General features: G+C 43.7%; 1 protein-coding gene across 2 annotated transcripts in view; it reads right to left on the bottom strand.

Moving 5' to 3' along the window:
• The window catches only part of BICD2 (BICD cargo adaptor 2), a 45,472-nt gene extending 22,983 nt beyond the window's left edge, over positions 1 to 22,489 (bottom strand). For both annotated transcript variants that reach the window (XM_040076195.1, XM_040076196.1), the window contains exon 1: positions 22,154 to 22,489. In XM_040076195.1, coding sequence (XP_039932129.1) covers positions 22,154 to 22,393 — 240 coding nt within the window. In that variant the 5' untranslated portion in view covers positions 22,394 to 22,489. The remainder of the gene's footprint in view (positions 1 to 22,153) is intronic.
• Between the last annotated feature and the right edge of the window lie 4,586 nt (positions 22,490 to 27,075).

Below are 27,075 nucleotides of genomic sequence, written 5' to 3'. Positions count from 1 at the left end.
TTAAAGAAGTAGAGAGGGGACAGAGAGAGACAACTGCTTATACATGAGCTGAAAAAATAAGAGAGAGAGAGGAAAATCTTAAAAGAGGACAGAACTCCACAAGACAAATCAACTTCTGGACATCATTGATCCCCGTGCTCATTTCCTCTCAAATGAAGCCTCCTTCACCTGTGCATGTCCTCATTTCTTCCCACTTTCCAGGCTGCACATCCAGCCATTCATGATGCTGAAATGTCTCGCAGCAGAGGCAGTCTTTAGTAAATGTCACACTGGCCTTTTCTCTGCAGTGAAACACTGCTATAAGATGCTAACCACCGTCAACAGATGAGGCAGCATGAGGTATTAACCCTTTCCTTCATTCACACAGTAATGTTTAAGAGATGCTTCAGCCATTCTTGCTATCACAGTCATAACACGGCTGCTGCACCACCACAAGCAGACCAGAACATGCACGTGTTCCTCCAAGAGGCACGCTAGGAAGAAGAGGAATTAGTTTCAAACTCATTGACAAGAAAAGCTGACGTTAAGTACAGGAAAAAAGGAGAGCTTGTCTGAAAAGAGTCCCTTGCCTTTCTCAGTCAAGTTTGAAAAGCAGAATGATGCCTGTGTGCATGCATGCACCAGAAGAGCAGTACCACGTACACCCATCACCAGAGGCGCCTATTCACCTTTGTGGTGAAGTTTGAGGGCAGTCTAGTAGGTGTGTTTCTGTTTCTTTTGTTCTGAAGATCAAGAAGAATTTGCAGAAACTGTTCCTTTTAGAAGGCTATCATTAGCTACTTCTGCAGCAAAAGAATGCTTTACCCATAAAAATTAATCAGAATCCAAGCCCCCAGTAAAAAATGTGCCATTAATCAAGATGTCCTTTTTTTAAAAAAAATAAGGATAAAAGTCATGAGACTAAACATCAAACAAGACATTTTCCCTCAGCTGCTCTCTACCACTACACAAGAGAGACTCAAGTATTTTTCCAGGAGGCTTTCTACTGATTAACAAAGATCAGCCCTCATCCTCTCCTCCTTCAGCTGCAGGCACCAAACTGTGATCAAGGTGCACATACTCTTTCCCTTTTGTGTAAGGGAGCAAAGCCAGCTCTGCCAGGACTCATTACTGTCCACTATGGCTTCCAAGCAGAGGTCCTGGAAAGCTTGGAGTTAAAAGCCAAGGACATTAGTCACAAAGTATTTCATTCACCACTCTCATTCATCACTGCCATCAAAAACTGTGGGCACCGAGGCTCTTGAAGATGTGAATGTTGCTTTTGCTTCAAAGCCTGTGATATAAATTAGCTAAATACATATCATCCCAAAATGTGGTCTCTGTCACTTGCAAACACCTGTGACTACTGATATCACAAGCACATTCCCTGACAGTGTGGAGCATTTCCTCATCCCAGTGTCCTGCTCTGGAGACAAGTGGGCAGGATAGTGTCCCCATGGCCAGCTGCTGCCTTCATCATTAGTCACCTCCCCAGGAAAGCCACACAGCCAGCAGCCCCCTGCACAGCCTGCCAGCAAATAAAGGTGTTCTCATTGACTGCAATGGGCATTCAGCCCAAAGCCTGGGGTTTTGGTTGGGGTTTTTTTTGTAAGAAAAATTCCTATAACTGTAACAGGAAAGGAGAATTAAAAAGGACCCAATTGCATTCTACTGAGTTTAAACCAGAGAGGAATGGAAGTTTTGGTGAGCATACATTTCTGCTTTCTTATAAATAAAGAAAAGGGGCATGTGAGGGGAGAAAGGTGAGGCGGAATGACACATAAACCAACAGAAAAAAGTATTCCTTTCAGGATAACTTTAACTGATGGGTTAAGGAAAAACATAAAACAAGCTATCCTGACACATCTTTCTCTGCTGTGCATCATAACAGATCAATGAACTGCTGCAAGCAACATCTACACAGCTCCAGACCAAGCCTCAAAGGAAAGATGGAAATGTGATGGAAAGAAGGAGTGAATGCTACTGAACATCAGCACTCTTTAGGAGTGTCCTGATTTAGGCACTTAACAAAGCCAGTATATGCATTCTGTCCTTCACATTGACCAAAATGGAAATAGTTTAACTGTCCCACACACGACTTGCAAGAAAAATCTTTCTTTTTCTATTTGAACACAACAGTTTGCCTGCAGTCTGTCATGCCTATGCACCGGGAATGTGTGTGGCCTTGCAAGTAGCAGGTGTGACCGAGTTCCACTTGGTAACCTTGGATCTCCAGCCTAGCACCATCACCTCCCTCATCCACAGCCCCAGCCCACATTCAGCCTACGGCCAGCCACCACTTGAATGCCAGTACAGACCTCAGCTCCTCATCTGTTCCTCACCATCACAAAAGCTCTCACATTTCTATGAGTCTGGGAGTAGACTCTTTCTCCCACACTCAAATATCCCCAGGGGTCAAACACAAACCTCGACTAAGCAGCAGGCATAGATTCACAAACAACAGCTCGCAGGAGGTCTGGTACCTTCAGGGAAGTTGTGAGGCTTTTCAAAACATTACATCACTTCCCACCACATCAGCCCACTCCATACTGACATCAAGCATCTTCCAAAAGGTCATGCAGCAGTAAAGACTTGTGCATAATCCAGGACAGAGACCAATCCTTGATCTGGCTTTCATTTTGTTAAAATAATGGTTCACACTTTCTTTGGAGAAAGCTCAGTTAACACACAAAATTTTTCTGGACTGCCTTCCATAAAATGTTGTGGTGTGAGTTGGAGAAGGATTATACCTTCCAGAGTGTCAGTGCACCACAACCCTATAGCACAGCTGACTTACCCTTAAGTGCCTGTTAAGTAATACACCGTAAGGAAACAAAGTGACACTGCAGAAATTTGGAGTATCAGGCTGCCCATCTACGGCAGTAAAAGCTTGCCAAGCGCGCCTCAACGTGATTAACTCCAGAACTGAGAAAAGTTGCGGCAATATTATGAACAACTTTTCTAGAAAAGGAACATAAAAATAAAGCATAAGATATAACATCCTTGTTCCCACACAAGAAAGATTACTTATTACATATGAGCACAATCCACTTAAAGCAACCGGTGTTTAAGCGCAGGCTTCTACAAGGTCAACCAAGAGTCTAAGTTGGCACCAAAAGAAATGCTCCCTGGTTCAGCAGCCAGTCCAAAAAATTAAGTTTGACCTCTCTCTCACCTCATTGGTCCCAACCCAGCCCTTGAAATTAGGAGAAGATAATTGTTTTAACTGGGAGCAAGATTGAGAGGTTAGAGATGAGAAGACAGCTTCCACTCACTCTCTAATTATTGGTAACCAAACACATACACACACAGAGTGGTGACAGAAAATGCTTTCCATCCTCTTCATTGGCTCTGCTCCCCAACCAAGGACGTTTTATCTGTATGGATAACAGTAAGCAAGAAATCCTCCAGTGATATTCAAGTAATTTTTTTTTTTTTTTTTTTTTAATGCAATAGCTAATAGCATTAGCATCTCACTGCATGAGGACTCCTCCTAAGAACAATGCTTTCCTGGTGTGAAGGCACACCCACTCTAGAAATAAAACAAGGAAGTAGACTGCATCCTGCAAAACATGTAATGTACAGCTTATTACACTGCTGCTTGTTTACCAGCATAGTGGCTTCCCCTGGTGTGACAATAAGAGAGGTTCCTAGGAACAAACCCTGCTCTACAAGGAGTCAGAAATATGGCTGCATAAACACAGCCCAGTACCTATAAATACCTACTAGTTGTTGGTACCAGAATGAACCAGGACATGAGGCACTTTGGGGAAAATTAAAATTATTTTTTTAAATCTCAGACTAATTATTTAAAATACCTGAGCAGATTTTTAATCACCAAAGTATTAAAGGAGACTAATGCTAAGTGTGGAATCACTTCCTGCATATGTCAAAGTTACCTGTGCTCATGTGAGCTCTGTTGTTCATGTACCTTTACACAAAGAGCTTTATAAAAACCAAAACAAGTAGTCACGCTTTCTTTCTCACACATGCACGCGGCATTTCACCAAATGTACCATTGGTAGCTAGTTCTGCATGGCAAAAGCAGACATTTTCTTGTTATCTAGTTGCCCTTTCATTAAGAACTCATAATACCTGAATAACAAATTTATTTCCCCCCTAGAACCCAAGCAAAGGCCAAGAGAGTTTAACCTAAATAAAACTGCATAATCTTTTGTGTCCTACTAGCACAGTATTTACAACAAACTCCAGAGTTTCCCAATTCTCTCTGATGTGTTCTGCTTGTAGCCTACATCCAGGCTTCACATTGAACTATAGCATGCTCACTTACCATTGCCCATCATGGTCGTGTATTGCTTAAAAAATAAACATTAGACATATTTGAGCCTCTGTTTTAAGGTTCAGGTTAAAAAGCAAGAAGGGAGAGGGACAAAACCCAGCGTTCTTCTCGTAATGCAATTTCTACAAGCACTCTGTAGAGAGCAACTGCCAGCTGCAACAGCCACCTGGCCAAGTCACTGGTGTGCACCAGGTAATCTGGAGAGCACAGCTCAATCAATACTCAATGTGGCTGGCGAGGTACTGCCCAGTGCCCTGACACGTCTGTCTGCCAGTGGTGCTGCTATCAGAAACAATTCAAGGACAGGGTTTTACCATTGCTTCAAAAAGGGAGGACAAGCGCATCTCTGCTCAACTCCATGAGACGCTTTCTGGAGTCAAGGAGAGGAGAGGATTAGGAAAGAGAGCTACAAAATACAGGAGGAAGTGAAGCCCTGGTGCATGACTTAAACACTGGCAAACAGGAAGCAGAGGCTTCCCTCAGGGCCCCATCTCTGGCGTGGTCCCAGCAGCACTGCACAGGAAGGGAGAAGGCCCCTCACAGCACATGACAGCACAAGCACACTGGCAGCTATTTTTACAGAGCCCTGTCAGGATTACAGCAGTCACTGCTCATTTTGAAGCAGAATGCCTGTGAAAACGCAGCAATAACAGGCACTGTCCTTGCTGGCAAGAGCAAGAGTTCCGGCTAAAACACAGCACAGCAGAGATACCCGCACACCGTCACATACGTGCTGAAGATGTTGTAGATCCTGCCCCTTTGTTCAAGCCCATTCTAGCAGCATCCAGCACACCTAAAGAGACTGCAGGTTATCCTGGGATGTGCGACTGCTCTGTGGCCATCTGAGAGGTCCTACATCACCGTGACACTTATCAGCTGCAAAGCAAGTGCCTCTTCTCTCCAAACATTCAAATACTTTTCATGATTTAAGTTCAGTTTTGTTTTCTACCTTATGAGCAAATCCACAGTCACCAAAATTCAGGCCTGATGGTACCACGGGAAGTCAATGAGTCTCACTGCTTGCAAGACAGAGCTGCTAACTGCAACAGGAGACCTTACCTCAGCAAGACACAATGTCTGAAACCAAGATAAACTTGGGAATTCTCTAAATTAGATGTAATCTGAGAAACTCAAAGATAACTGGGGAACACAGCTTGCTCCTGACTTCAGAAAACTTTGACAGAAACGATCATAAAAAATAAAAATTTTAAAAATCCCCACCAAAAATCAAAATGGGGCTTCAGAAAACACTCAAATAGAGCCCAAAATGTTCTATTCTTGCCAAAGATGCAGCAGCAAGCAGGCAACAGCAAAGGGTCAAGAAAAAGCTGTCCTCAGATTTCAAATTAATCGAATGCAATTGCTGGTTACTGAAAAGACAGCAGAATTGGTTAAAATAAATTACTGAATAATAACAGGACAAGAGCCTGATTATTATTGGATGTGCCAAAGGGTGGTCTTTTTTTGTTAATTAGAAGACTGCAAATAGAAGTTGTGTAGTTTTTTAAATTATTGGCTGAACTGTAAAGTCCCTTGTCAGAGAAGAGCATTTAAAAAAATCTTTGAAGTTAAAAGATGCATCAAAACTCACAGGACTCAACATATAAAAGATGTAATTACCAAACTCTTCAGAAAATTTCTCAGCAAACATTAATCACACAAAGAGCAGTTAACTACAGTTAGAAATTAACAAAAATATGGATCATTACAAGTTCCAAAGGATGTCTTGAAAAAGCTATGTCTTGGGAATCCAAGGTCTGAAACCTGAAATGACAATAGTGCTTCAGAGGATCCAGTGAGAAACAACAAAGACTTGAAACAGCATGATGGATTCACACATAGTGAGAAACTGCCAAAACCATTAGACAGGAAATCTGTTCAAGACTGTCAAAGACAAGAAACTTGAATAATCTACATTGTTATTTTATCCTAAGGCCTTGGACATTCAGAATTAAAAGGCAACAAATCAAGTCTGTGAATTTTGGAGATTTTGAAAGCAGATCACAGAGCTCCTAAAATAGTTTTACACAGCTAAGTCAAACCATAAATAAATCTTGCATTTCATTTAAGAATTAATTTTCAACTAATCCTATTGAGACACTGTAGGTGCAAATAGGGAACTGATTTTCTCCCCCCTCCAGACAAATTTAAAAATAATTACATGTTCTTCATCATTTCAGGAGACAAGAATCTCCATGGTTATTTGCTTCCAACTGCAAATCCAGAAATTAAGTGCTACTGATGCAGGTCCCATATGATTTCACACCCCGCGTACAGGAGCGCAGAACTATGTGGTTTGTACGGTAGGCAATAAATACAGCCATCACGAGAAACACAAAATCCTGACCACAAATAGCAGATCCCAAATTGTTACACCACAAGACGGAACTGCATACACAGAGGTAGGGGCTAAGTTCATACTCTCTTTTTATAAGGAGTACTAATGAAGAGACAATAAAGTATCATTTAAAAATAAAAAGGAAGCATTTTTCTTCCAAGTAACGCATCTGATTTTATTTTGTGCTCATAAATTCATCATACCCCTGATTTCAGCAGGGCAGGACACTGCAGCAAAGCAGAGCTGAGCAGCAGGAAGATGTTTACATTCCTGAGCAGTGCTCTCACTGCCAGATCCATTGAAAAGAAATCAATGTCATTGTCTTTTAAAAAAACGCATACAGGAAACTATATTTTGGATTTTAGACATGTAAGGGACCATCACTCTTTAACTGTTCCAAGGATTAATTCAAAGGCTACTTGTCACCAGAACAGCTGGTCAGGTACCTCTTCTGTTTTGCCTACGTTTTTTTTTCTTAGCTGGGGAATGTCTGTCACAGATTCATTCATGTTTGTCACCATCCTCCAGCCAGCGGCCCTTCATGTGGTTGCTGACTGAAAATGCATCTTAAAACAAATAAACACAACTTAAGTTCAGACCTCATGTTCAGTAGAAACATAATGCAGGTTTTGTTGCCTCTAGTAATAATTTAAACACCTCTATGAAGGTTCAGTTGCTCAAGATCACGCACCTGAGGAGGGGATACGTATGAACCCCTCTGCCAGCATCCAGCAGAACCACTCACTCTTGCACTTGGGTGAGGACCAGACTATTCAGGAGCCATCTACTCCTGGGCATCAGACAGATCAAGAAAGCTCACGCCAGGTCCGACCTTTGCAGTAGTGCTACAGACACTGCTATATAGAATCACAAGTGAATAGGACGGAAAAAAAAAAGGCTTACACAATAAGGATTTTAAGAGGATTTTATGTAACAGTATATTTCCGGTCCTATTGCTAGAATTATCCCACTGAAATTCTCCAGAATACTTTTTTCCCCTCAAGGCACTTGTGTAAAAACAGGAAATCAAAGCAAGCTTCTGGATATGTTTCACTGATGAGCTGCCCACAAACTTGTGTCCTCATTACTGCTTCCTCCCTCCCTCCTATTTGACTGCATTTTCTTTAAACAAATCCACATATTTATGAGCAAATAAACATTTTGGCAGCATCCTGCTCTACAGACACAGTAGTTTCCCCAAGAAGAGGCATAAAAGCCTGGTCTTAACAAGGGCTTTAACCGCTCAAAAGGCAGTCTCCTCCTGTCCCCAAAGGCGAAATTTGTTATTAATCCAGATCAGCAATTCCAAGAGCTGTGAAAAATTACCCTCCCCTCACCCCCATCATTGATTTATGTTGTGGCACTAGCCTTATGTAACAGTAATTTAAACTACAGCTTTATGCACACAGCTGCCTTGATTAAAATAAACCAACCCATACTGCCAGGACTGTTTGCCTTGAGGCAACACACGGTGCATGGCTGGTGGCTAGTGAGTGGACAGCCAACAGCACAGACCCAGCACACAGAGTCAAAGGCAAGGTCATCTCCCATCACCACAGCATCCAGAGTAAGAACTTCAGCAACAGGAAACCTTCTCCCAAGTTTCATATCGTATGAGACATACAAGGAAGTGGTAAATAACTCCTCTACTTCTCCATACACATCATATAGATGTTGGATCGACAGACAGACCGATCAAAAAGTGTGAGTCCTCTCCACAGACAAACCAACCAAGACCATTGTTGTAAGTGTCGGTTGGACAGTGGCCCAAACAATAAGCTGTTTTCAGAAAACCAGGGATTCATCCTCTTATGTGGCATGAGGGAAGGATTAAGCCTTAATTTAGCACCATTTAGAAAAGATTACCCTTTAATTGCAATAGGAGTTGGCAGACACTGGCAGCAATGAAAAGCCTTTATCCTGCAAAGCTTCCAAGCGGTCAGTGACAGCTCCCAGGTCAGCAGCAGAGAGCCAGCCCATGCTGTCCCCAGCCAGCTGCTCAAGGCCACAGGACTGATGGGATGGAATGCAGGGGGCACACAGCTGCATCACAGTTGCAGAGACAAACCGCTCATTCACTGGCATTTTCAGATTGGGTAGGGCATGTGGGGCTGTCACAGCGCACTGAGAGCCAAAGCCTTCAGACCGGCTCAGCTGCCAGCACCAACCCGAGCTCTGTCCGGTGGGACCCAGCTGGTTTGGGCAAAGATTCAGTAGAGGGGATATGCCCACTTTCTGCCTTCTGGTATTAGTCTGGCCTGTTCAGCAGATGAAAATCCTCACCGACCACAGCTCTGCCATTCTCTGGTGACAGGGCAAGAGAGTTTTGCTGGTTTTGTTGGTTTTTTCTGGCACCAAGAACTCCGGTAAAGCAGATGCATGATGTGCTTCAGGTGGAAGGCTGCCAGATCCCTGACAAGGGTTCCCAGTAGCTCATTGCCACTCAGTAGCCTGTTACAAATGTCTCCTAATCTGGAGCAAAGCCAAATGTTCTCCCAGATTGGCACCCAGGAAAATGCAGTTCTTGTCCAAACAAATTCTCCAGGAGCAGTAATGTCTGTTTTACATCTGTGATGGATTAATCCAAGTTTAGGTTGGCATAGGACATCCCAAAGCCTACTGCAGTTTAACTCAAGACAGCTTTATTTTTAAAAGTTCAATGAAAAGTAATAATTTTTATGCATAGACAAAGCCTTAAACCAAGGTTTAACCCCATTCCTCTCCAATTCTTGCCCTCGCCTAGCAGTGCCTGGCATTTCTGACACCCGCAGGCCTGAAAGACGAAGCCACTGCCCAGCTGGCTGAGCCATCTCGGTTTACCAGTGAGGGGATAAAGAAGTCTGCGGCAAGGGGGCTGGGAGCTGGAGAAGAAAACTGTCAGAAGAAGACTGATTAGATGAGGACCCAGAAGAAGGACTAGTGTCAAGGGGGAAAGCAAATCTTGTAAGGAGGAGGTAAAGGACATGTGTCCAAGGGAAAGGATAAGAGCTAACAGTCATAAGAATGGCACAGGCTAACAGTGGCAGCAGGATGATTAGCGACTGCAATGGAATTCAACAGAAAAACAAGGAAGAGGAACAAAACCAAGTGCAGGATGAAGTAGGAGTGGGAAGAAGAGACATGAGCCTTTAGCGGCTTGCCCACTTAAAATATGAATGGGAAGCCTCATCCTCTTTGTACCCTAACTGCTTCCAGTTTCTTTGCCTAAGGCTGAAATTTGTCTCCTACCCTGGAAGAAAACCTGACCAGTAATTGTGTCATTTGCTCAGGGCATTCTTTCCTAAACATTTAAGTTTTGAAAGTTTAACACCAAGTAGCCTGGCACTGCACGCAAAAACACCTTAGAAGAGACTTTTAGTTCATTTAGTCATCCTTGGACACTATTACCCTTCTTTGCATTCACTGTCACTGCTACCCTTGCTGCCCATTCTCAAATGAAACACTGGGTACATCTATACAGTGGGACTGATGTCTAAAGCACAATTAATTAAAAATAAAATGATGATCCCAACATAGAACTGAGAGTTGCATCTTGTACTTAGTGACACTGAAGCAGACCAATTTTACTTTTTGAGACTACAAGGAAGATTTCTCTGTCTCTTCAGGAGTTAATTTCATATTTAAAGCTTGAATTTCAGCAAGCTGATTTGTTGCATTATAAACAGACACTAGTTTTATGCACATGAAGACCACAAAGTTAAAGAAAAAAAGTAAAGAATTGAGTAAGAAGAGCTCTAGCCATCCCCACAGATGTTATTCAAATTCCTCAAACATAACTTTTCCATTATTACTGCAGTCTTCTGCACTGCAAAAATAAAGATAAATAGACATGTACCCATTATCTACAGACCTGAAATTTCAAGACACAATATCTGTAATCCAACAGGAAAACACTGCAACTACACTCTGCTGCAGCACCAGTTCCAAAGGCAGCATTAAGACAGATCTTAAAACACAAGGAGAGGAGTTAAACAATTCAAGAGCTAAAAATTCAAAGACTGAGCACTGGAGAGCATTACTGGGTACCCAGACACCAAGTACTGGGCTGTTCCTGATAGCTCTGGAATTCTTTAGAAGTAAACCTAGCTTTAGAGCCTCATTGAACTAAGAGGCAATGGAACAAAACTTGGATCTGTGTGAACTCCACATCTCCTGGAGGTCCTGTTCCCTCGTATAGCAGTGCCTACTGAAGATTAGGGCCACATTCTTCATACAAAGCCTGATGTTATGTGCAGTAAGACAAAGCTAACACATGACTAGCACAGCATGGTACCAGGCAACAAATGGAGCTCAGGGAAAGAAAAATATTTTCATCAAATCACTTTCTATGGAGATGACCCTTGCCACAGAGAATAATGATAATAAAACAAGAAAATACATTTCTCATAAAGCACACATAGAAATATCGTGTCAGCTTTAATGCTCTTTTAGGTCTGTTGTGAGGAAAAAGGGCACACACAGCCCCATTGAGAGCAGCAGACCACAGGGCTGATAAATGCTCTTTGAGGCCAGTTCTCACAATTCCCAGAGCCAAGAACCTTAAATGCAAACAGATGCCTCACAGGGACTTCACCAGCCCCAAAAGCCTCCCTGGATGAGACAGATTCCAAGATGTTCCCCAGCTGCAGTCCCTCACACTGCACAGAATGAAAGGAATGAATGCCTCACTATGCTCACCAAAACCCCTAACAATAGGGAGGTCAAAGGGAACATCAGAGCAATTTTAATGTTAACGGGCTTTGTGTCATATTAAAAGGGTCCATTTGCTTCAGTCCCAATAAGGCATTTATATTGCAGGGCACTTGGCCACACAGGCTACATTACAACAACCAGCTACAAACCAGTGGAGTAGCTATTTTATATATGTATGTGGGTATGTGTGTGTGCGCCTGCATACACTAGCAGCTCTCTCCCACCAAGTTCCTTTACTGTACTCTTATTGCTTGGTTTCAACCTGTTTCCCAAGTGAAATGAGTAGGCATTTCTCCTTGTCGCCTTCTCCTTGTCTCTCCTACAGGGAGGATAAGAATAAGCTGATCTATTCCATCTGAGCTGAAGTGCTCAGGTGGAAGAGCTATCTGAAACATGACACTGCCAGGAAAGCTGCACTCTCCCTCTCCATGAGAGCCTGGAAAACAGAGTACTTCAATGGGAAAGTCTTCCTCCAGACTTCCAGGACAGACAATGCTCAAGTCCACTATCCCAGCAGCCTTGACAAAAAGTCTACAACCCAGCCCTTAGAGGCCCTCTCTGCTTCCTGAAACCCTCCCAGATTTCAGAAAGGAGAGGTCACAAGATAGGTACTTAAGCCTCAGGCAAACCATGAAGACTCCTAGCTATAGTTTCCACCCAATTCACTACTGCACTTACCTCCACTGTAAATCCAGGAGGACAGGAAAGCGTAACGGCTCACATGAGTGAAAATTAATCCTGGAATACAGGATTTTTCCCATCCCAGAACCCCACAGAAGTTAAAGGTAACCACAATTCGCTCACATTGTTTAAGGAGTTACATTAACAGTTTACAAGTATAGAGAAGTGAATGATGCAGAATACATGCAGGAGTGAGAGGAGGGCTTCAAAATTGGCAAACAACGTGATGATCGTGATTAGTAGGATCACTGCAAAAGCCTACATGCAGGAAGAAAACAAAAAGCCTGTGAAATGCCTGACAATGACAGACGATTAACTCTTCTCTGCATTCCTTTCCTAAGGGGCAATACTGCAAGTGTCACAGTAGTCAGCATTCCTTCAGCCCTCCTGAAGCCCAGACAAACAACTAATATATCTCACATGCCACACTTGGTAAAATGTAGTTCCAGCTACTCAGTCCTTCAGTGTGTACTCTGACTGAATAAAGCTGGAGGGAGTGAACAATAAAAATTAGTTCAAACTTTAGAATTTAAACTGTGGTGCATATTTTGAAGCACAGTGTGTAAAAAACATACATATGTAAGCAACAAAGTAACAGAATTGTAGAATTGTTGACAGTGAAGACTGGAAGGGGGCTCTGGAGGTCATTTACTCTTTACATTTAACCTTCCTACTTAAAGCAGGGTCACCACTAAACACGTGCTCAGGACATTGTCCATTTGGGATTTCAGTGACTCCCAAGATGAAGGCCACATATGGACAAAGAATAGAAAATAAGTTACACATGGCACATTGTGTCTGTGGTTGCTCATACACATACGTGCTAGGACTCAGTCTTTAGTTTTTATGGGCTGCTCTATAGCAACACAAATAACAGGAGAAGCTAGAGCTGAACAATTCCACAGCTTGACTTGTTCCAAGTGACTCAAATCTGGTCTTAAAATATTTCTACGATTACTGAACGATCTTAGAACAAGACTTTGTTGTATCCAGTTGGGGGGCGGGAAAATGTTTTAAAACAATCCTACTCCCCAAACAATGTTCTAATTTAGCTATTAAATGCAAGTGGTCTTGTTTCCCAGGCAATAGTTCGGATATTTTGGCTTCAGCCCACCTTTAAGTAGCTTCCTGAATTGGACTCTATTAGTAGAGAACATACATGCAAAAAAAGGAAGTTTTAATAACTCCTAAAAGAAGAAACTTGCAAAAATGTCTTATGTTTTGCATTTTGTGTCTGAGCCAAATGTGTCTGAAATGCAACCTGATAGAGCTTCAGGTGGAAGCAGATGTTATACTCAACTCCATAAACTGCACCAAGAATCAGAAGCGTCTAGCGTATCCATATGGGCCCTCCTACCAGCAGATGCTCCTCATCAGCACATCCGGAACCCTCTTCATCCATGCCAACCACTGCAACGTGAATCTCACTCTCACTCAAAACATACAATCTCTCATAAGTTTATAAGTCAGCTTTGTGCTGCTGTGTGGCACCTTCCCAGAGAACATCCCATCTCTGCCGCCCACCATCACAGCACCTAGCACGCTTGTCCCGATATACCATCGTGAGCAAGAGAAGACAAACACCAAGCTATTAGCAAGCAAATCTGGTGTAAGACCACCATCAGCTATCCACCACTGACAGACTTGACTTATCTGTCTGCAACAACAAACTTTCATATGAAGCTGGCTAACTGTTTCTTGGTTAAAATCATATACTTTCTGAAAGCATCTCCAAAAGGGAGCCAAGCGGAATTGCTCTGCACAGCTGTTGAACACAGTGAACCAAGATACAAGTTAGACAGAAGCCTTTACTCACATGGATACAAGTTAGACAGATGCCTTTACTCACATGGATACAAGTCTTTAAAAGCTACTGTATTAAACTGAGCCAGAGAAAAATTTAAATCAGGACCACTGCCGAATGATTTCTGCTGAATCGGAGACCTAAATTTATTAGGGAAGTATGTTTTGGCAAGATGACCTTCCTTCGTTTGATAGTACGTACCAAACCTGAGGGCACACGCTATATGACACGCTTGTTACTGCTCGTGACCTGTTGTGGACAGTCACAGTCATCCAAAAGTAGCCAATTTCTATTTCAAAGGCCAAATGCTCTCTCCAAATGACATCATAGAAAACCACTAAATAATTATATACTGACTGCTTGAAAATGCATTCTTTCCATTTCCTTCCTAATATCACATTGTTGAGAAGTTTCACCCACAGCTTCCAAGAGCTAGAGGGCTGAGTGGACTACACTTAATACATCATGCTACTCAGCCACTCTGGGTACCACAACCAAATTTCTACCTCAAAACACGCACAGCCTTGTGCAGAAAGATGCAAGAAAATCCCTTCTGGTTTACTGTTACCCATTCATACAACAGAACAAGCTCCAAACGAACATCATCCTTCATCATCAGAAAATACAGTGGATTCTGACTGTGGAGACTAAAATCAGAGGTAACAAACTCTCCGTGCATAGGAAGCAATGAATTTTGTTTGGCTTGCGCAGGTTAGATGCCAGTTACGGTATTACGTCAGTATATTTCTCTGCCTTGGACCCAGAGCTGAACTACAGGCCCAGTTCCACGCAGCACTGACACCGAACATGCAGAAGGACTTCCTAATGAACTTACTAAATACTGTGTCGCTGCCTACAGCACAGCACTCTGCACCATGCTGGGAGCTTGCCAAGCTCCACACTGCACATCGGCAACAACTGAGGCATGAAAAAAAAAAAAAAATTTAAGGAGACCAAGGACTGCTGAAGAGTCAGGACCATCCAGCACAACCCAGCACCCCACCAGACACACCACTTGTTTCAGCGAGAGCTGTATAGGTCCTCATATGGCACAGCTGCTTCCCGAACATGGACACAGGATTGCAGAGAATCCATAACCATTCCCACACTGAGCTTCAACTATGCTGGGGCCAAACATTCAAAGTGAGCACTATGTCTCTGCCTGCCCAGAGTCCGAGTGGCAAACCCGTCTGTCTGCGGGCAAGACAGACCACACCTTTTAGCAAACTCCTTAGGCAAGTCCCCACTCCAAAGTGAGGTGAACCTGACATCTGCTGCCTGGTATGTATTTCAGCCAGATTAGTGAAAATAGCTGAGAAGACAGGAGAGGGGGGAAAGCGGGAGGTAGAAAAAAGGAAGAGGAGCTGGAGAATGGGGAAACTAAGAAAAAAAACCACAGTTTGCAGCTATAATATCTAGAACTTCAGCTCTTCTCTGAAATGGAGGCTCCTCCATTCATTTGGATGGCAAAGTTGATCTATGTCATTTCCCTTTGCTGAGGTTTTGTAGATCATATTTCAAACCCACACTATATTCCTCTGTTGCTAGGTTACCAAATCTGAACAAACAATTCTCTGCAGTCTGCCCAAAGCAGAGAATGAAAGCAAATGAATGCCTGGAGTATGCATCACCCTCTGGAAGTCATCTTACAGCCCAAAGCTGCTACAGATTAGTCACAAGCTCACATACCATAGTGAAAGAGGAAATGGTGAACCTACTAAGTCTGAGGGCAGTGCATAGACTTGAGAGCTGCTGGTCCCACCCTCCTGCCCCCTTCCTAGTAAAATCAGGCAATTTTCCGAATCATTAGAATTCTCTTGCAGACTAGAAGAAATATGGTCCTAATTCAAATAGGTAAATTGGGTATTAATACCCCTGAAACTAGCAAGCATTTCCCCATAGATTTTGAATGGGTGAACCAAGGTTTGAAATGAGGAAACCGCAACAGGCCATGTGACAAAACACCAGTGACTATAGGTTTGAGACTTTTAGTTTCCAGGCAGGAAAACTGTCACATCAGGGGCTGCACAAACTTCCAATTCAGAGGTGTGGGAACACAAAGATGACCCCCACTGTGAAGTCCTCTGAGTTCACTCCAGCCCTCAGCAACATTGCTTGGAAGGAATCTTCCCCTCCAGCACCTGTGCAGAGAAGCCACCAGCACGCAGCATTTGGTCTAGCGTTTCTTATGGTGAAGATGGTCTGTCCCTGTTCTCTGAACACGCACCATCCCACCTGCAAGCCTCAGCTCCCAAGTACCCTCATCTGGGACTGCACATTGAAGAATGTCAAATGCAAGGCTCTAATGAATAATTTATTTGTGTAAACACAAGAAATGCTGCAAGAGAGACTACATCCCAGGACAGACCTCAATCAAAGCCACCAGCCTGACAATAACGTTACCACTGCAGCATTCCCAGGACTGCTAATTCCCAGCAGCCAGGCCAGACGGACCCCACTCCCTGTGCAAGTGCTGTCTGTGCTGCTCAGGCAACAGCTTCGCTGCCAAGCTCAGCAGAAAGACTAGCTGAAGATGCTCCTCTTATTCCTTGCTTGCTGCTGCTTTAACACACTGTAGGTGAGGTGGTACCTGCGCAACCACGTACAACACGCCTGTGACACAAACTGGGGTACTGACCTAATTCAAGGGAAAACAAAAACCCAAACAAAACAAAAACAAACAAACAAAAAAAACCAAACAAAAAAACCCAAACAAAACAACAAAACAAACAAACAAAAAACCAAACAAACAAAAAAACCACACACACGTATTTAAAAATAAATAAATAAATAAATAAAATTAAAATCTGGCTCGGTTCCGCAGTGTAGTTTTACTATATCCACTCCACACACCAGCAAACACTCAGTGCTGCCACACTTCCAGGGAAAAAATAGGCAGCAAACTGCACTACTGCTGCCAAACATTGAAACCTCCAGTTAAATGTAGAAACTTAGAAACAAATTATCTAATGTTCGCTGGAAGTCAGGGACAGCTCTCCTTTTGGGCCAAGACACAGACAAACACCACAAACCAAAAGTAAAACATGACTTCTCCCCAAGACCCAGCTCTCAACTGAGACTACAGCAATTCAGGGAAAGCCAATTCTGCAGAAACATGAGGGGTTTTTACGTAATTCCACCTGAAGGTCCTTACTATTCACCCAAATATTTATGGATGTTCTAATACATAAGGTACAGTTAATTTTATCAGAAAAAGACCAAGAAGAACATCCAGCAATTTCATAAAATAATGTGAAATAATCACTTCAAGAATATAATTAATTATTTTTATGAAAGGCAGTTCAAAGAACACTGGAAAGAAAAATAATTTAGTAACATGAAGCATTGCAGGTTACTATTTCTAGTACACCAGGAAGAACTGGATCATTTAATTTTTCACATTTTGTTTTTTGCCTAAATAAGGATATGTGAGAAAAGTAGCTTTTCCAAAACACAGTACTAAATGACTATATCACTGCAAACATCAGATTAATATCAGGGGTGCCTCTATTCTTCATATAAAGCAACCGTGATTTATCAAAATATAAGAGGTTTAATTTACTCAGGAATATTTTGCTTACCCCACCCAGTTTTCAGTCTGATTTGACAGAAGAGACTTGCAGCAATTGTGTTCTAATGTTTCAAGTGTGGCAGGTGTTGAAGTCCAAGTAACAACCACCATTAAGTCCCCAAGACAGATTCACAAAAGTGTAACCATTTTCTATTAGTATGCACAAAACTGGTACCAGTTTCCTAAACTCAATTTGCAATTGTACTTTTCTCACTCTAGATTTACATCTGTATAACCAGAATTAAATTTCACCTAAACTGGTCTATTTAAAGAAACATTTATTTTATGCATTAAACCCTTTGATTTTAACAGAGCTGCAGAGTTAGAGGTAATCTCAAATGACATTAATGTCCTTTCCTTTCAGCAGGAATCAACCTGAATATTTATTAGGAAGAGGCTGCAGAGCTGTACCTAAGGCCTTAGAGGTATTGCAATTGAACATTATTATTTGCCATGATTAAACAGAGAGACTTGATCAATCCAGCATTGATTTGTGAGCACAGAGGGTCTAATCCCAGTCTGTCATGGGTTTCTTAGGTAACTTTAGCCTAGCCATTTCTTCCCTCCTTGCCCGCATGTTCTTACACACAAAATGAGCACAGCAGTACAAACTGGCAAAATGCTTCGATAAATTCAGTGGGGAAAATCCCCACTACTTCAGCAAGCAGTTTACAATGTCTGTCTACAAGGTACATAGCACTACACAAAATAGACAGGAAAGGGAATGATTTCTCCTTCCCTTCTGAAAATGCATTGTTAAATATTATGTTAATAATGTGTAACATAATGAAAGGTGAAATCAGCCTGGATGAAATATAACATACCAAATTAACTAGTACATAAGTCAATTATGCAAAGCAAAACTTCAGTCAGCGGTCACAGATCCTGTACACTCCACCTCAATATAAACTCAAACAGTACAAATATCACAGCCCGGGACACCACCTCAGCTGCATCATATGTCCCACTTGGGTTTCATGGGAAATGAAGCAGCAAGGTGTTATCTGAATGTTTCTTTCAAAGTCAACTTGCAAGTTTACCCAGGAATCATCTACAGAGAAGTCATAAAAGGGCATTAAAGTCAATACATGATTCTTAAAGGCAAAAAACAGAAACAAGGGCCGCTCTTACCATACAAAGAAATGAAGAGCCTTGTGGAGATCATTGCCAGTGTTCCTGTAAGTTTGTTCCCCCCTCAAAAACCACAAACCATGTACATTACACTAACTGTGACATACTGACATGCGCTTTTAGACTTTAAGGATAGACACAGTCCACCCAGGAGTTTTTGCATTATTACAGAAATAATTAATCGTAACAACCATGTTTTCCAAGGGTTTAAACACAATTCTACCACCACCAATACAACATAACTACTTAACTGGAAAAAAGCTTCGGACAGCTGCCTGTTTTGTAACTGAGCTAGTAGTTGGTTATAAATCTGACATCTCAAAACAACTCTGAAGTACTGAGTGAAGCAGATAACCTCTTTTTCAAACAAACCTTCCATGCCACATTCCCCCATAAATCACCAGGAAAGTAATAACTGAATCCTCAGACCATCACTTTTGTGAGCTGGAGTGCACAAAGGTGTGATCGTGTGTATCATCCACGTAAGAAAAATGTCCCAGCCTAGGCAGGTAGTCAGCCCTGTCATTGATACAATTAGTACTATCACAAAGGCTTGGCAGGATGACTTATCAGCTGAAACAAAGCCTACAGAAAAAAAAACAAAACAAGTTACTTCATCACCTAGAGGAGTAAAAAAATGAATAAAATTGTATGTTCACAACACAATGTAGTATTTCACTACAGGAAAACCAGTATCTTATTTCTCTGAACTAGGGAAAACATTTATCATAATCTTTAGTACAGTTTGAAATTAATTCCCTTTTACAAAAGCAAAGGTGCTACTGCAAATAATAAGTCTATCTGGAAGGCAAGTTTGTATTTCAGTTTTGTTCTGTCAAATAAAATGACAGAACAGATGCAGCAGGAAGTACCTTAAAAGATATATGAGATAAAGTTAATACACATACAAGTAAAAGAACAAACTTAGAGAAGACCTGACCCCAGTTAAAAAGGGGTTGGTGTGGAGGCTCAGCAGTGCAAGGACAGAGCAGCTCCCCATTTTCACCAGGACAACCTGGATTGCAAATACTGAGTACACAGACATCTTTACAAAATAGGGCACAGCTCTGACAATGCCATTCACACTCACCAAAGGGATACAAGAGTGGAGGTTAAGGCTCTGAGTTTCTGCCACATTGGGGACTGGGTGACAGGGAGGAGAATTTGGCCAGAACTGATGACTGTAGCAGAAAAGCCTACAGGCTTTGTACAAATTGCATTACAAAGTTCCCACGCTTGGAACCCATTTACCTATGGCATGAATAGGGCCATGATACAGGAGTGCTTCACAATATTAAATAAATTAAAACATAGCCAAATTTACAATACCTAGCAGGACAGAAAACCACTGCGTGCTTGCCCCACACCCTGCCTAACATGGCCTTGTGCTGCTTAGTTCTCTCGACATAGATGAACGAAGTACGATCTACAGAGACTAAAAGGGCTATATCGTAAAACGTTGCATGAAGTCACAGTTAAGAAGCAAGAGATGGAAAGCCATCCTGTTCTTGTTTGACATCAGTCTCCCGCATTCCCCAAGAACAACTTAAGTAACCCAAGCTGGAGTCCCTTTAGGGTTGGAGCATGACATGTAGTAAGTCTTAGATGCAGCGCTCCTCTAGCTGAATGCGGGAAAAACAAGAAGTTGCATAAAACAGCAAAGATGATAAACTCCAGCTCTGAGCATATGCTTCATACACCTGCTAAAGGTTTACAAGATCTACAGCAGAGCAGATTTCTGCCCAGCATCACAAGAAAGCTAGAAGAGCAATGCTCTTTCCCTGTGTAGGCTATCAGAGTCATCAAGCTGTTCCCAGAATTGTATGCCTCCCAGGTTTTGACTTAATTAGAGCAGGACATGCACACACAAAGCAAATCCTTCAAAATATTAAAAGCAAAAAGGAGTGAATCATTGCTGATTCTGCCTTTTTTATTTTTTTTCTTTTTAATCTCTTTTACAAGCTTCTCAATTGTTACAGACCTAAAGGAATGAAAAGACAGTATCATCAAGTTTTTTTCCATCCACAAGTCAAAACATGTAATGCCCAAACACACATAGCACAGCCCCGTGACTAAAGCACTACCTGTGATCAAGGCATCCTGGCTGCCACCGGCGTGTCAGGCACTGCCTTGCTGAATGAGGTTGGGCCAGTCCTGTCACCTCTCCCTGCCATGTTTCGCATCCCACCTACCAGGTGGGTTTACTAACTTTTCTCTCCCTTGAGCTCAACTCTACAGCTGCATCTGCCCTTGACTTCCAAGTTTCTGCTCCTGTATGCTGCTGTAATTGTGCTGGTCTCAAGTGGCTTTAGGAACAGCAGCAGATCAGTTCAGCTTGCATATTTAGTTAAAAAGTTTATAGCCATGTAATTCAAAGTAATTAACCTCCTTGCTTATGCTTGTTTAACACAATAAAAACAAAATAAGGCTTTATTTACATGACCAAAAAGATACATAATATGCAGGAAGGGAGAGCATTCACCAATTCAGCTGATTTTGTACCAGTCTGTTATAAGGATTTACTTTTCCTTTGAAATACTATATTCTGATTTTACTTAAAATCCATTTCCAACTGAATAAACTAAAGCTAAGCCCCATTGGATACAATTTGTACACATCAAATCCATCTATATTCACCTCTTAGGCTGTGTCACATGTTTTGCAATCAAGGCAAGGCCTAAATCAGCTGAAAAACAGCACAAGGTTTGCCTCCATGCCAAATCACTGAACCAAACAAAACTATACACAGATAAGTTTCCATGGGCCATGCTCTTCAGTGGGCTGACGGGATCAGCTCATAAGGAGTGCAAAACACCAGTCTGCATTCTCTGACTGTTCCCTGGACAGCACTTTTCCCACATGCTGCACCTAGAGGAGATCTTGCACGAGAAAAAGTTAATGTGCCAACTGCCTAATATGGCATTTCTACCGACAAACTCTACTCTCCAGTACAGACTAAATCTGGAATTTCCCTTAAAATACAAAAAAAAAAAAAAATATGCCAACAGCAGGACTTGCACCAAAACAAAGCTATGTGAACTGAAGCTTGCTGTATTATTTTCGTGGTGATCCCCATTGAAGAAGTGGTTAACATCAACGTAAGGTTTCTCCTTCCACACAAAAGCAGGCCTATGACAGCATCGCTACCGCACCCTGGTCCCGGCCCTCGACCCCCGCACCTGCTTGGGTTTCTCCCGGGGACGCGGTGGCGGCAGCCTCAGCCCCAGGGAGGGGCAACCCCGGCCCGGCTCCTCGCCCTACAGCAGCCCCAGGGCGGCCCACCTACCGGATCCCGAGGCGGAACGGAACGAGACGGGAAAGAAAAGCGTTTACCCTCCTGCATCCCACAACCGCCTTCACAGGAGCAGGGGTCGGGACAGAAAAGCCTCCTTTTTCCATCTCTTCCCTCTCCTGGGCCGGCCTGCAGCCAGGCGCCTCGGAGCTGTCATTTCGGGGAAGGGTCCAACCGTCCTGCCGGAGCCAGGCCGAAGCCTGGGAACCCGCCGGTCGCCTCACAGCAGCCCGGGGGCCACTCAACCTGCCGCGCCCGGACTCCAAACCGGCCCCGCTCTCACCGCTCCGCGTTGCCTTCGCCCTTCCACACGCCACAGCCGCGCTCGGGCCCAGGCCGCCCACCTGCCGCCGCTCTCGCCTCACCTCCTTCAGCTGCTCCATCTCGGTGCGGATGGTCTCGTACTCCAGCTCCAGCTCCTCGTATTGCTGCTTCAGCTGCTGCTTCTCCTCTAGCACTGCCAGCCCGTACTCCGCCGCCTGGATCTTCTCCCGGGTGGTCTCGCCCAGCTCCTGGAAGAGACGCTTGATCTCGTTCCGCAGCCACTCGGGCTCCGACTCCATCACCAGCCGGGAGTACTCCTCCTCCTCCATGGCCAGCGACATGTCGCCAGAGGGGCCGCCGGGGCTGATGGGCGAACGAGCAGCTCGTCTGCCACTCCTAACAGCGGCACGGCCCGCAGGCGGCCACGGCAGGGCCCGCTCGGGCCGCCATCGACGGGCCAAGCGCGCGCTGCTCTCGCCGCGGATCCTCCCAGGATCCCGTCCGCTGCCGCCGCACTCGCCGCAAGCGCCGAGCGCAGTGAAATCATTCAAAAGGCATGGCCGGACCGGTGCCCCGCGGGATGCTGGGAGCGGGAGTTCTTGAGACCCGCCGCGCTGGGCGCCGTGCAGCTCGTCGGACTACAGCTCCCGGCAAGCACGGCGCCGGGCGCGGGTGGTGCCGGGCGGGGAGGAAAAGGACCCCTGCCGGGCGGCGCGGGTAGCGCGACGGCGGGAGCTTAGGGCCGGCGGTGCCCGGGAGTGGCCTGGCCCGATGGCGAGCGCACTCCAGGACCCCCCGGTGACCCCGGACACAGGCCCCGGGACCATGGACACATACCCCATGCACACAGCTCCTGTACACACCCTGGCGGCCTGGTCCAAGCTCAGGAGGGTTTTCGGGGCGGGTTTGAGAAAGCGCTGGCATCGGCTGGATATGACAGATGGGGCCCGTGCAGCAGTGCGTGTGGAGGGGGAGACGTTCCGGTGCGGCGGGCGATGCCACAGCAGCACGGAGAGAACAAAGAATCACAGGAGAAGGCTGGCACCAGCCGCACGCCATACTGAGAGCTGCCAGCATCGCACTGTTCCCTGTGTTCTGCATCTTGAGGTGGAATTCCTGCTACAAGGCGTTCTCCGTCCACCGACAGGGACCAAACCGTGTCCCGCGAGTAATCCTGAGGATAAACACGGCCACGGGACAAGGTGTTCCCCTACGGCTGAGCTACCTAATGAAAGGAGGGATAAGTCACATCAAGACCCAATGCCATGACCAGCTGTGGGACAATGACAGTCGGGCAGCTGTACTGCGCTGCCTGAAAAGGATTTGCCAGCTTGTGAGGAAAATGCCATCAGCCTTTGCCCCAGGTTACACCCCTTGGGCACGTTTGGTGGCAAAAGCACAGGGATCGGGACACTCATTGGGGCACCACGCAGAACTAATTTCTAAAGCATAGTGAAGATTGAACAGAGATAAACCTCTACTAGCTGGACCATTGCAATTCCTAAGCAGCCCCATAAAGGTTAGGGGAGGGGGGTTTGTTGTGTCCGTGTGGGGTGGGGAGGTGCTTCACTCCCATCGTCAGGAGAGCCCTGCAGCTTTACCGTCCCTTCATACAGCAAGTGCAGCTTGTATTTCTTCCAGAGTCAAAAACAATCGGTAATGAACTGGTGAGCAGATAACAAGCGTAATAAAAACAATCATGTGTTTGAGCACTCCACAAGGTCTCAAACATAAAGCAACGTATTTGCTCACAGCTGCAGGGTTTTTTCAAGCTACTTTGAACTTCTGCCTGTGCACATATCCCCTATCCCTTTAATAAGCTGTGTCATGGCTGAATGCTGCCTGTTATTCATGAAGTTGCCTCATTCAATTTTTCTTCAGGGCCCTGACACTGCCTGGAGCTCCATGTGCATCGAGTGCAGGTATGTGTTTGTCCTGTGAACACTGATGTTAGACTCAGTCACCCAGGCCTTAGAAGTAGCAAATCAATGTCCTCAGCCTAGAGTGTGCATGGGAAATTCCATTAGTTTTTTAATTTCAGAATTCTCAGTTAAAGGCATTTCCACTCTCGTGCACTTCTGTACCATCATGACAGTCATAGAATGTTTTTAGGGGGTTTAAACATTCTGATTCTTTTATAAAGCTAAGTGAGGAAAATAACAGTATTATCTCTCCTCCACACTCTTTTTTTCACCATTAGAATTTCTTCATGGTCTTTTATGTTTTTCTTTTGTCTGCCCAAGTAGGTAGCATTGCTAGTCCCACCCATTCACAACTGATTCATCATTAAGATATTTTTAATAATAAATACTGGCTTGTTTTCTTTCACCTCATTCTTTCTGAGCCTTCATTCCAGGTTTTCTCTGCAACTCTGGGCTCAAGCACATTAGATATCCTTCAGTACTCCTCCTGCTCCTAAAGTGAAACCTGCATATAATGACTTGTTCCCAGGACACAAAGCTTCAGTCCACATCCTGAATATTTCTGGGATTACAAGTGAATTGTGACATCTGACTAGTTTGGAGGGTCAATAGAGATGAGCTGAGCAACTCATCATAGCACAAGGGACTTCACTGGGTATATTTGTTTTCTAGGTCATATCTAGAAATATTGCTTGTTTCTAGGTTTCAAACTGTTATTTTATAAACTGCCCAAGATGCAAAGGCAGAAATTATAAATACTGCAATAGCTAATTTGAAAGCATTCCTGCCCAGTTCCAGAAAACTGGAGTAACTTGCGAAAGTTAAGGTTCCTGTCATCCTTCAAGGTAATGATGCAGGATAATAAAAGCTTGTATAATTAGTGGAGGAGTACAGTCTGGCCAGTGCCCATCATCTGCTCCTGGGGACACCCAGAGACCCCTGCCCATTTCCCCAGGTCACTGTCCCCAATCTTTAGCAATGCAAAGGCTTAGCTGCTACCCCACTGATTCAAGGTGTCATGGCCAAGTGTATTTTGGTGATAAAGACTTACACAACAGCTGGAGATTGTTGCTTTTCTTTTTCTTGTTGAGATTTTAAAGCTCTACTGAGAACAAAGTGGTAGAATTATATAGGAACCATCTTGAATGCTAAAATAAATTTGGGTAGTGTTTCTTCTTGTAGAAATTAACCCACAGAAAAATTTTCCGTAGTGGAAAAGTCATAGCAAAGGCAAAGCCATTCAATGCTAGTTTATTTAACCTGAGTCCAAATCCCAAAGCCGGTAGACACTATGATCCAATGCTGCAAAACATTCAGGTAGCTGAATATTTGACCCAGCCTAACCTTTGCTTAAAACTGGGGTCACTGCAGACGGGCAACTCCTTCTAGATGTCTTTCTTTTCATACATTACTTTGGATAGGTTCAAGTGTACCACGATTGGGGTGGTACTGCATATCATAATTTCAATCTCCTTTTATCCACTGCATTTGTGTACAGATCAGCTATAGCAAACACCACTGCAAGAAAGTCTTTAAATTGGTCCTGAAACAGCCATAAGAAACCCTAGCAAGCTGTTCCATATTCCTCCTCTTATTTTCTACATAAAAAGAAAAGAAAGGAAAAAACAAACAAACAAAAAAAAACAACTTCAGGCATAAGAGTATTTTGGGACTGCTTAGATGTTTGATAAATGTATGCTAAGGATCCTAGGTGAAAATGAACTTAAAGTCCTCTAGACTGTATATGTAGCCTATGTCAGAGGGAAAAAAGCATTATTTTTCAAAGTACTAAAACTCATTCTGGAGGAAAAAAGGGAACTGCATGATCACCTTGGAAATACCCAAAGGGCATTTTAGGAGAAGAAAATTATTTTCCATCTCTTTTATGGAAGTAAATTCCAGACAAATTGTCAGCACCAATATACTTAATGAAGATTACTATGACTTGAATGCTCTTTCCCTGTTTATCACAGCTATGATGATTAAAATTTAAGGTACTATTGTTCAGTACAGTATGTATTTCTCTTTGGCTGATGTCTTTATACACAGATTGTCAAAAAAAAAAAATTAAAAACCCCAAAACACACACACAAAAAACCCAAACAAACCACCAACCAAAAAAATACCCCCCCTCCAAAAAACAAATAGCATGAAGGAAACCAGATCCCAGCACTGAAAGGGAGCTGATATCTCCATCCTCAGGCTATTATCACAGGGACTCTGACTGTTGACTGATGACCTCTGTCATCTGCAACAAAATTTCCAAGCGAAGATCTGAATCAGCTGATGAATTAGCACAAATGCTCAGATCACTCTGGCCTGCGGAGATGGAGAAAGGAGAGTGGAAAAAGAGAGAGACATCTTCAGATTTCAGCTTTACTCTGGTATTCAAGTCCATCTGTGTTGCCCTCAAAACTGCAGTTGCTAGAGCTGCTACTGCCTTCAGTTTTGCTCACTGCCAGTTGAAATGCTGCTCTCCCCTTCACAGACAGCTGTTGCGCTTCCCAGCAGCAGGAGAAAGATAGGCAGAGGAAAAGCAACTTCCTGGTGGCAAACTGTCACCTCCAGGGGCAAGAGCCCTTGGTCCCAGGCTTCCACGGCAGAACTGCTGTCCTCCATCTCTCTGCCATTTCACGCGATGGTTGGTGCCTTTAGGTCTGGGGAAAAAAGCCTTTAAAACATCAGACACAACCCACTTGCACAAGCACAGATTCACAGGAACAGCAGTCCCAGTACAGACCATTGTGAGTGGGTAGCAAAAGTGAAGCTAAAATAAGCTATAGTCAGGGAAACATTCCAAGAGAGCTGTATGGACCATGGACATGGGTCTGCGCTGGTGGAAGGTGATGTGGTGTATGGGGCTGAGTGATTCTAGCTGCCAGGTAAAATAAGCATGCTACAGGTTCAGACACATGTGCTCAACAGAAAAGAAAAACCAAAAAAAACCCCAAAACAATACAAAACAATATGAACAAAATCACCAGGAAAAGGGCTAAACTGAGGTAAATAGTAATGGCAAAGGATTAATAGAATCTACAGGGATTCCTGGCCCTTTCTCTGGTATGTGTGATGATTGTCTGGTAAGTTGTTGTGGCTTTGAA

The sequence above is a fragment of the Hirundo rustica genome, chromosome 12 (genome assembly GCF_015227805.2).
Source record: "Hirundo rustica isolate bHirRus1 chromosome 12, bHirRus1.pri.v3, whole genome shotgun sequence".
NCBI lineage: Eukaryota > Metazoa > Chordata > Aves > Passeriformes > Hirundinidae > Hirundo > Hirundo rustica.
Note: the sequence above shows the minus strand (reverse complement) of the source record. Positions and strands in the feature narration are given on the sequence as shown.